At 40.8% G+C, this 11,899-nt stretch overlaps 1 protein-coding gene across 1 annotated transcript; it reads right to left on the reverse strand.

The window, feature by feature from the left end:
- Positions 1 to 540: 540 nt before the first annotated feature.
- SAG18 (senescence associated gene 18) lies at positions 541 to 3,572 on the reverse strand. Its single transcript, XM_048710368.2, has 7 exons — positions 3,370 to 3,572; positions 2,655 to 2,754; positions 2,447 to 2,567; positions 2,122 to 2,243; positions 1,919 to 2,040; positions 1,221 to 1,380; positions 541 to 746 (listed from the first exon to the last, which is right to left on the reverse strand). Exons 1-7 carry the CDS (start codon positions 3,509 to 3,511, stop codon positions 629 to 631), a joined length of 885 nt encoding a protein of 294 aa, XP_048566325.2. The 5' UTR covers positions 3,512 to 3,572; the 3' UTR covers positions 541 to 628.
- Positions 3,573 to 11,899: the final 8,327 nt, after the last annotated feature.

The following is an 11,899-nucleotide window of genomic DNA, read 5'->3' on the forward strand; positions in this document are numbered from 1 at the left end:
TTTACTGCTGCAATCAGCCGGACACCTCTATGGAAAGAAAACATGGGAACCTGAAATCAGAATCTAGAGTTCTCAATCCATGGCAATAGTTGCATGATAAAACAGGGGAAATCTGGATCTAGAGCTCCCACCTCTAAATCGCAGTTATGTTCCCCTGTATCCCAAATCAATGATGCATACCCTTCCTCACGTGATGAAGACCTGAACTCCTTTGTTTTTGATTTTTGAAAGAGAAAGAAACCTGCACTCAATCTGTCGCTTAGACAAGCAAGCCAATAAATTATCTTGCACATACGGAAGTTGTTGACTGCATAGCACATAGCTTAATGGACTTCGAAGAGCAGTAACAACTGAAGCGGATGCAGTCACGTAGATCCCCGTCCAGTTACATAGGCTCTGGTCTTTCCAGGTGCAGGACGAGGTACAGGCCATTGGAGGTTCGCAAAAACTAGAGCACAAAGAGTTGATGAGGCCGCTGATATACATTTTTCCTTCGTGTACAAGATTTGATCGGGAACAACAACATACAAACGTCGATTAGCAGGCAATAACACACAACTGTGCACGCTCCTGATATTCAGAGAGATGATATTTTTACACTTCGGGGGTACATATGAAAAACACATATCTACTGTTGTTCAGACGTAGTTGAAACTGCAGCATAATCATATTTGACGTCTACAGTGTTGCTATCTTGGGAACCACGTTCTCTCCAACTGATCTTCCACATCTGGAGTAAGCTTACCCTGCATGACAGAGGAAAAATATTACTCACATGGATACATAGATGCAAGGCCTATTCAATGTGGTGAAGTTGTTGTCAAAACTACATACACATGATGAATTTGAACATTGATTTCTGGAAGCAAACCATGGTACTATTATTAGTTTGAATAAACAGAAACGCATCATGAAAAGATGCTAAGAAAGCCGTGCAAGTTTTGATTCATGTTAAAAGTACCAACAATTAAACTGCAGATATCTTATTCTGATATCATTCTAGTAACCAAAGTGAACAAAAACCAACCTCATAAAGAGCGAAGACATCAAAAATTTGGTAAATTAGTGGAATGGCAATATTATTGTTATTTGGTAACACTTGGTGTATTTGTATGCTCAAAGCAGAGTGAGCAATACCAACATCAGATTAAAGTGGTTCAATCAAACTAAAACTATACAAAAATAGACTCAAGCGATACAATGAGTAAGCTTATGTATACCTGTCAGGTTCAATTGTCCTTTTTGCCAACATAAGAGTCAAGAAAACAGGTACCATCGCAGCACATAGATGTTTAAGAGTATGTCCGCTAACAATGTCATGTGTCCACCTATATATAGGTTTGTCCGCAGCCTCTTCTACTTTGGCAAGAAGGTAAAATCCTGAAATCAATTTGAAAAATAAGAACAGAAGTATCTTTGCGCTTAGAAAACCCTCGCAAAAAATGTGCTTAGAAGAAATGCTTGCAGCGGCCTATGTTTAAATTGCGCTTAAATAAATGCTTCTGCATATTATTCTTGTAGCAACTTCATCAAAAACCAACAACCGGAAAGCAGCAATTCATACACATTTATATTAGTTGGACTGTTGACTGTTTCATAAATTTCTAGGTAACAACAGACATGACTGGGGTAAACAGAATCATCTTGGCACCGGTCAATGGTATTGAGAGAATAAGAACTTAAGAAGGGGAATATTACAACTTCCAGTGAGTTTTCTATGAATTTTCAAGGTAACTATGGTTTATAACCAAGCATCATGAGTACAGACTGCAAAAAGAAAAAGGTATCACCAGTTCTTATGCTGTGAGAAAACCGGCTATGAAATAACCAAGTACATTAACACGAATCACATATAGCTATCTACATAAATAATGGAACTGCATACACCCTGGTGATATTGAGCAACAATAACACTAACCTGCTGCCCACAACCAGTAGCTTGAATGTGTATACATTGGTGGAATAACTATAGCCATCACAGGTATTACAATGCATGGAACAAACTGGATTACCGCATATGGCCGAAGGTCATCAAAGAAACTACACGACAGAGTAGACAGTTAAGTTCAAGTTAGCAAATATTCCTGACAGAAGGACAGATAAACAATCGAAAGATCTTGCCTCCAGTACAGAATGCTCAGTGCACCAGCAATAACAAGGGGTGCAAGGGACTTTGTTCCTGCCCTATCATCAACCCTTTCAATGATGAAAATGGCCACGATAGACGTGAAAGCAATCGTCATCTAGACAAACAAGCCCGTATGTCAGCGCTCGAAATATTTAAATAAAATCAAGAAAGAAGGAGCAACTCCTAGGGTCTGGGGACTATACACTGCGTACATGTCATGGCACCAAGCTAGGGACTATACATTAGAGGAGATGATGATGTAAATATCATGATGCTGAATGTTAGATCTACAGCACAGAAGATCTAGGAAAGACTCACAGGCAATCTGTCCCAAACTAGGGTGGCATCGTTCGGGTAGAGATGGTAGTAGGATGAACCAACACCGACAGCAGTGACACCAGCATAGAAGAGTGTCCAACTCCAGAGCTCCCCCTGTGAGCTGCCAGCAGGATCAACATCAGTGAATCTCAAATCTCAATTTGAATCAGAGAAGGAACCAAAATTGGTAAGAGCATCGAATCTGCACCATAGCCTGAAGTAGTTTTTGTAGTGGCACAGGATGAGCCCAGCGAGACCAACAAAGAGGAAAGGGATATTTGAGATCACATTCAATGTGTTAGGGATCCCTGCAAAACAGAACAAAACAAAACAGTATCGATCAGCACCAAGCTATTTCCCCCACATTATTTTGCTCGTGGTCTGTACCATTGTTCGTTATTATCGTTTAACAAGTATGCAGAGTGGCCAAGCACTCGCGTTAGCAGCCAAATTAGCTGATATAATCAAAGCAAAGCATACAATGCTGAGCAATCAGAAGCATTTCCTTCATGTAGTAAGCAAAAAGTAATTCAGCCGAACCCACGGTTGACTCGCTCCCCAAATTCCCCTCCTCTCAGCTCAACCGTGTGCGCTGGTCTCGCTAAATCACATATCTAAATGTCTAAAAACAGCAGGATTCGTGGGCACCACACAGCTAATATAACCGAAGCAACAGATGGTGCTGGCAATCAGAAGCATTCCCCAATTTCCCCCATCTAGCTTTAATCTTCGTGTCCGCTGGACTCGCCAGATCACGAATCTAATAAGAGACTAAAAATAGCAGAATCTGCGGAAGCGTGCGGAGTCCGCGTCCCCGAATCCTCCGCCCTGGGCCGAAGCAGAGGCAGAGGCAGAGCATGGCGCGGGGGCCAAGATTCAGGGGAGGCGATGCGTGGTACGGTACGGGGGTTGGGGTTGGTTACCGAGGAAGAGGTCGCGCTGGTCGGCGAAGTCGTGGTAGTCCTCGTCCTGCGGGATGGCGGGCGTGACGAGCATGAGCACCACGAAGATGGCCGCCGCCGCCGCCCACGCCACCCACTTCTTCCTCCACCACTCGCCGTCCATCGCCGCCGCCCGCCAAGCTTCTCCCCCTCTGCTCTCCCCTTCTCTTCCCCCCTCGAATTGCTTCCCTCTCCCGTCCTCTTCCGATGTTTTCTCTCTTTTTGGCACGCTGCACGCCTGCACGGGCTGACTGGGGACTTTTTTTCTATCCGAGGCGAAGCCCGGCTTGCTTCCGGGAGAGGCAAGCGGCGCCCGTGCGGGCCCCGCTCGTGCCGATCGGACGGCTGGGCTCGCGCCTGGAGGGGATCGGACGGCTGGTAGGGGTAGGGGCGTGCGGGAGGTGGCTGTGTCTCGCGGGCGTCCGTGGAATAGCAGTAGTACGAGTGCTCTGTTTTCTAATGTTGTACGGAAGATATGGCGTGTGGACTCTGGTGACTGCATGAGCTCCACGCGTGACGCCACCTCACCGGTTGTCCTCGAATCCATTAAGAGCATCTACAATCGGACCCTTCCTACTCATTTCAAACGCTTGAACAGGTCGTCCGATCAGTGACCGGTCACACAAACGGGACCCAACCAGAATCCCCATATGCGTCTCAAACGTCCGGCCTGATAGGCATCCCTCATATCCATCTCAAATATGAGGACTTGCGGACTTGCCCGGATATGCCCGGTCAGTCCGCCACGTATGACGTGTCCCCACCCCGGACTACATTTTGTTTTTCTTTATTCATTCTTTTCCTTTTCTCTTCTTCTTCATCAATCACGTGCAAGTGACTAGACGTGAGAAAAATAAAATAAGAAGTGTGGTGCGTGGACAAAAAAATAGGGGCTCAAAATGGACACATCCGGTCACTGACCGGGCGCGTCCGCAAGCATTTGAGGGGTCAAATTAGAGGTACGTGGTTGAAGATGCTCTAACATCGTGTGTGCCCAACATCAGCCCACGTAAGTCCAAACACAAGTGAGCCGTTGATCGCAGCTGCATCCAATGATTGAGACTGCTTCCTTGTGAAGGAAGTACCGAAGAAAACCTTAGCCACTCCATCCTTGCTGGTAGTGGCTGCAACTGTGAGCTTGCTAGAGTGAGCCCACATAAGGGAGAAACACAACCTACGAGAGAGAGGAGGGAGAGAGAAGAGGAGTCTCTGTCAGATCTGCTGCTTCTGAATAGACAATGTTTAGGCTGATGATTGAAGGCTCAAATGCACTTAGATTGACTCTGAACTTGGTGAGCTCGTTCCCTACTTTGAGTACTTTAATTTGGTTAGCTGGTTTGAGGATTGAGCCAGTAGAACATCCGATTTTGGAGTGATTTTGTCAGCTTATACTCCTACAGTTTAGAACATAGTAGTTTTGGGGGACGGACAGATTGGATAGGAAAACAGTGTTCGATTGAGCTAAACTTTTGGGCGGAACTCAAGATCTCGTGTGTCTACTTGTCTGTCAATTTTGATGTTGTTTGGTTCAGCGGTTTAAGAGCAGTTTGCAATATATATTACTATTCATCACCCAGGGTGCAGAATAAATTATTCTTCACCCGAGGTAATCTTACGATCATTTCATAATTAAATTACATTTGGAATTCAAATAGTTACATTTCTATTGATTCACTACGTAAAATTTGACATAAGAAAATAAAAATATAGGTCATAAGACAAGAAAATTTACAGTTTAAGTGTATTTTAGACTATGTTTTTACGTTTGTAATTTTACATAACATAAAATATTTTTTACGGCGATTATATATTTTCTTACGGTCTCTTTTTGCGTCGGAAATAAAACAAAACTTACGGAACGTAAAATTATGGTGCATTGATGGTAAAATAGAGGGGGTGAAGAATAACTATTCCTCACCCAGGGTGACGAATAGCGCAACCCTATATATAGGGGCCGGAAGCTGTGTAAAGTCTACTTTGCTGAAATCTTGCATCCTATGATTGTTGTTGTTGTTATCAGTTGGCAACATAGAGAGTGTATTGTAAATCTCTCTAGAGATTCTAGAGAAGATTTTGTACTTATAATTCTCATAGTGAAGTTGTGTGGACCACTCGGTCCACAACCATGTTTCTTTACTCCTCAAGTTGAGGAGGTTTTTCCATGTTAAATCATGTGCCATATGTTCATGTCGTTCGTATTATTCCGCTGCTTACTTGTTGGTTGAAGTTGTTCTCAAATTTCACTACAAGTTGAGGGGGGGGGGTGTAGTGTTCATATTGTCGTGGCAGTGAACTTGTGCATCGCATCCTTGTTGTCCAGCCCCAGTAGGTAGTTATGTTGAATGGTCATTTTGCGGAGGGTTTGTTTGCAAATTCACTTGTCGGCTCAAATCCTTTCCTCACTCCTCCTGAATCACTAGATACCCTCCTCGCTTCTTCTTCCATAGCTTCCCTTTTCGCCGACCCTCCCCTTGTCGCCGCCGCCTGCGTCATCTACATCCTCGGCCACCGCCTGTGGCATCTCCATCTCTGGGCACCATTGTGTCCGCAGTCGCCATGTCTACTGCTAGTTTTGTCCTTTCAAGTCTCTGCCGCCAGACAATGGTAGTGCCACTCATCCCCTTCCCACATTGCTTGCCAACGATGAAGTATTGCATGTCGAACATGGACGATCACCGGTGATGTGTCTTCTACACATGCATCAATCACGGTGTAAGTACCAATTTGGTTGTGGATTTGGTCCTCTTGTATGGATTTGGTCTTGTTTTGTGCTTGGTGGTGAAAGTTGAGAATTTGTTCACTTTTTTGTGATGCTCATTATGTTCAGCTTATCAATTTATTGGTTTGAGATCCGAAACTTGGTGATTGGGAAATTATTTTGGACCCAGTAACTTCGAATTTGCCCTAGCAAAATTCATAGGTGCAACTCCCATTTCCTTATAATTGTTATCCATACATATGGAGTCCAGGGGGAGTTCATGACAAAGCTGGTACCCTGGGATGGGAGAGAGATGTCGGCCATTCGATGCCATTGGTAGCTAGCTAGTGATCATTGTGGTTGTTGTCGTAGACCACTGACATTAAATTCTTGGCAGCAAAATTTCGAGCTTGATATTTTGTTCTTGTAAGATGTTTGTTGAATGATCAACACTCAAATATATGCTCTTAGTTAGATCTATCATCGTGCTGTAATCACAGATCTTGTATCTTATGCGGGTGTACTGATGATACTATCTGAATAAATATGTTGGTTGTGTGGGCTTTGATGAATAGTTCTCTTTTGTCTATTTGATCTCCGAAAATAGGGAGAATTTGTTTGGAAGAACAGTGTTGTGTTGAGCCAACCATTATATATAATTTGCTGGTTGGTTTGTGAACCTAATTTTCTTTACACGGTATCTTTCTTTTCGTGTGGCAGTAGGTTATTACACAAGCATATAAGCATATATATAAGATGTATTATTTGTTAGCTTTAGTGTGGCTTGATTTTCTAGATAAAGCAATTAGAAGATTCAGTTAGTGGCCATCTTATTAGATTATTAGATCCATTATGCAAAAACAGTCACCAAGGTTTTGTCGTGTAGGTGGTTAATCATTATGTAGATAGGTAAAGCAACATGCACCATTTTGTTGACAACCTATTCGTAAATGCCATATATACTCTAGAATTTTCTATTTACTTGTATTTAATCATAAAGCTGACACGTTGTCTACATATTATTTTTATATCATACATGTTGGATATCTATCCTATATTTAGTGACACAACCCACACACACAGAGTATGTGATTTTATATATTTCTCCTTATTGTTAAAAGAAAGGACTTTGTTAAGGGGCAATGGCTTAAAAGAAGTGTAGGTCTATTACAAAATATAGTTCAATATGGCACAACAAATGTATATTTTAATTGACCTTATATTAACACATAAACTATTATTATGTTTAGATATGTTGTCATGTGGTTAATTATGCTAAGTTATATAAAACATATTTGCTAGGTTATAGTTTGATGAAAATGAGTATATAAAAGTTTTGTATAAAACATGCTTCAACCAACATTGCTTCAGTAACTAACTCATTCTTTTATTGAATTACAATTGTGCATCAAGCTCATCGACATAAAATTTATTAAAGCAAGCTTGCACTTTAGTGTTAGTTTTATGATGCCAATAATTACCTGTCATTAGCTGTGAAAGGCGGAGGCAATGAATGAATTAGTCTTAGTGATGTTCGCTGGACCTAAGAAAGACAGAGAATGACAACATGCATTAGGTATTATCGAACCAGTGAACGATTCAATTTGTTGTAAACAGCAACCCAATGCAAGAGACCGTCTGATGGATCTCAGAACTTTTATGCTAATAATAAATAACATGGACATTTTCGAACCCAAAAAAGTCTAAAATTTTTAATAAAAAAATCAATGAAAATGCTATTTATTTAGAAAAAAAATCATGAACTAGCAAAAAATGTTAAGATACTTACAATAAAATTGCACATGGCAAAAAATATTAAGAAAACTGAGAACAAAAATAGTCATGATCTAAATAAAAAATCAATGATATAAATTATAATGTTGCCACGCTACTTAAAATGAAACTACCATAGTCCAATTAAACAAAAAAATGCCGTGCTATAAATAATATAATTCACATATTAACTATAATAAAGTAAACCATGGTGTAAATGATAAAATGTCATGATCTAATTAGTATAAAATTTGCCATCATCTAATTAATAAAGTTGTCAGGATCTAAATAATTGAATTGCCATGGTCCTAAATTGAAACTATGATAGAATAATTAAAAAATGTCATCGTCTAATAATAAAGTTGAGATTATATCTAACTATCTACAATGAAATTACCATGGTCTGGAAATATAAAAGTTGGCATGATATAATTAATAAAAAATGCCAACAATTAAACTAACACGGCCGAATTAACAAAAATGACATGCTACCTACAACTAAAATACCATTGTATAATTTTAGAAATATTGTTCTCTAAAATAACAGGGAACCTATTTGAAATTTCTAAAAGGGACACATGAAAAGTTAGGCATTTGGTTCTTTGAAAAATATGGCAAATTAGGGATATTGTTCTTTCAAAAAGAGGGAAACACATAGGGACTTTGCCAAGAATATATAAAAAATGCCACCTGACAAATTTGAAATTTTATATAAAATATCGCATGTGGAATTTTTTTGAAATTATAAAAATTTCATGTTTGAAGAAAACAAGGATGTTTATGAACTTGCTATGTCACAATTAGGAAAATTATGTTTTCTCTTGAATGCAAACAAAAAAATTCAACATCAATAGAAAAACATATTTGCCATGGCTTTTTTAAAATTACATTTTTCAACAAGGTGTCAATAAATTTGGCATCGTATTTTTTTAAGTTTTGCCATGTTAAGTTCAATAAAAAGTACCATGAAAAAAATAGACCACATTTGGCATGGGTATGTCACAATATACTAAATACAATACATTTGCCATTGGTATGTAACAATATATGTGTCATAGTGTATTAAAACAACACCAAATGGCATCATAATAATAATAAAAGTTGCCATGATATGGTCTTATATAAATCAGATTTGGGGATGTTCATTTTCCATGTTCAAAGAAAAATGCCATGAAAAATCAAGAACATCCCATGCAAATAGACATGCGAGTAGTTAATCGTCCGGATCGATCATGATGGCGCAACAACTTCTGACGCGACTGTTGGAGAACGCGGTATTTCAAAAAAATTCCTACGATCACGCAAGATCTATCTAGGGATGCATAACAACGAGAGGAGAGAGTGTGTCTACGTACCCTCGTAGAGCGAAAGCGGAAGCATTAAGAAACGCAGTTGATATAGTCGAACGTCTTCGTGATCCAACCAATCAAGTACCGAACGCACGACACCTCCGCGATCTGCACATGTTCAGCTCGGTGACGTCCCTCATACTCTTGATCCAGTTGAGGCCGAGGGAGAGTTTCATCAGCACGACCGCGTGTTGACGGTGATGATGAAGTTACCGACGCAGGGCTTCGCCTAAGCACTACGACGATATGACCGAGGTGTGTATCTGTGGAGGGGGGCACCGCACATGGCTAAAATAATTGTCAACTTGTGTGTCTATGGGGTGTCCCCCTCCCCCGTATATAAAGGAGGGGAGGAGGGGGCCAGTCGGCCTCATGGTGCGCCCCAAGGGGGGATTCCTACTCCTACTAGGAGTAGGTTTCCCCCCTTTCCTAGTCCTGATAGGAGGGGGAAGGAAGGGGAAGAGGAGAGGAAGGAAAGGGGGGCCGGATCCCCTCCCAATTTGGATTGGGCTTGGGGGCGCGCCCCCACCTCTTGGCCGCCTCCTCTCTCTTCCACTAAAGCCCATGTAGGCCCATTAAGCCCCGGGGGGTTCCAGTAACCCCCCGGTACTCCGGTATAAGCCCGAACTCATCCGAAACCATTCCAGTGTCCAAACATAACCTTTCCAATATATCAATCTTCATGTCTCGACCATTTCGAGACTCTTTGTCATGTCCGTGATCACATCCGGGACTCCGAACTACCTTCGGTACATCAAAACAAAAAAAACTCATAATACCGATTGTCATCGAATGTTAGGCATGCAGACCCTACGGGTTCGAGAACGATGTAGACATGACCGAGACTCATCTCCGGTCAATAACCAATAGCGGAACCTGGATGCTCATATTGGTTCCTACATATTCTACGAAGATCTTTATCGATCAAACCGCATAACAACATACATTGTTCCCTTTGTCATCGGTATGTTACTTGCCCGAGATTCGATCGTCGGTATCATCATAGCTAGTTCAATTTCGTTACTGTCAAGTCTCTTTACTCGTTCCGTAATGCAACATCTCGCAACTAACTCATTAGTCACATTGCTTGCAAGGCTTATAGTGATGTGCATTACCGAGAGGGCCCAGAGATACCTCTCCGACAATCGGAGTGACAAATCCTAATCTCGATCTATGCCAACTCAACAAACACCATCGGAGACACCTGTAGAGCATCTTTATAATCACCCAGTTACGTTGTGACATTTGATAGCACACTACTAGGGAAAAGGCTACTAGTAGCGCTCGAAAACTGGCTAGTAGTAGCGCGGGTTCCCGCGCTACTACTATCGCGCTACAGCTAAAAGTTAGTAGTAGCGTGGATAAACCCGCGCTACTACTAAAAATTAGTAGTAGCGCTTCTATAGTAACACGCGCTACTAGTATCTAGGATACTAGTAGCGCTTCTATAGTAACACACGCTACTAGTATCTAGTAGCGCGCGGTTTTCCCCCCACGCCACTACTAACTAACTACAAATTTAAAAAAATCCCCAAACTTCCTTTTATGCATTACACATCATTACAAATCCAAGATTTATTGTAAACCTGGAGCATTAGAGCATATCAAGACACCTATAGTTCTCGCCAAATCACTTATTCCCAGCTAGTGCAAACATAATTACAAGCAAACCAAAATGCATAGAAAGACCAAGCATTGGCATCCTATCTCTCCAAATGATCTCCTCCTGCTGCATCCTTGCAAGCGTCTTCATGATAAGCAAATCTGCTGGAGAAAAAGTCATCGCACCTGCGTTCATGTTCGGCTTCGCATTATCCTCCCTCCTTCACTTGATCGGCGCACTGCATTTGTAAATGGATAGTCAGTTGCACATCAACAACCAGCAAACTTCATTACAAATCCAAGGTTCTTGACAAACAATAAGCCATGGATAGAATAAAACAGATCTAAACAAATAGCATATATACTACCAATTACCATGCCTGAACTGGCAGTAATATGGTATGAAAAAGAATTAGATAGTACTCAAATACATCATATTATACTAGCAAATGTTCCCATGCGTTGCAACAGGAGAAAACGAACACTACACGCCTCTAAACATGACTCCTGACCTCACACACTTAGGTCTATGTCCTCTGCTTCAACATGTCACCCCACCGTGTCCTCACTTTATATAAGCGATAAGTAAAAACATATTATCAACAAAATTCTCACAACGTGTAGAAATTGAAAAGATTACAAGGATAATTAAGAATTGATTGCTACCAATTATATTTCACTTCAAAATAAAAGAATCAATTGAGTACAAAGAAATTTATCTTAAAAAATTAGGTAAACGGTGGTGCTGTGATCTACCAAAATGATTAAAAAATAAGCATTAAAATATTCTAAGAATTCAAAAAGGAATTCTTCCAAACACACATGCTTTACTAATTATTATTTTCCGCAAAATTGTTTCTTTTGTGGCAACGGGAGCTCCAACGCTCTAGAAGAGGCACATGATTGAGGAACCTCTGGAATAACATACCCAAGTAAGACCACACGCATGTCTCGCGATTGAGTCAATCTTGATGCTCATGTTTATAATATAAATTTGAATCAATTATTCTTTTTAATTAGTTATTAGTACAAAAACAACTGCTAGCCTTCGATCCTTTGATCGTTGAAACTAATAGTTTGTATAGTTAGA

The sequence above is a fragment of the Triticum urartu genome, chromosome 3A (assembly GCF_056163025.1).
Source record: "Triticum urartu cultivar PI428250 chromosome 3A, HENAU_Tu73, whole genome shotgun sequence".
Taxonomy (NCBI): domain Eukaryota; kingdom Viridiplantae; phylum Streptophyta; class Magnoliopsida; order Poales; family Poaceae; genus Triticum; species Triticum urartu.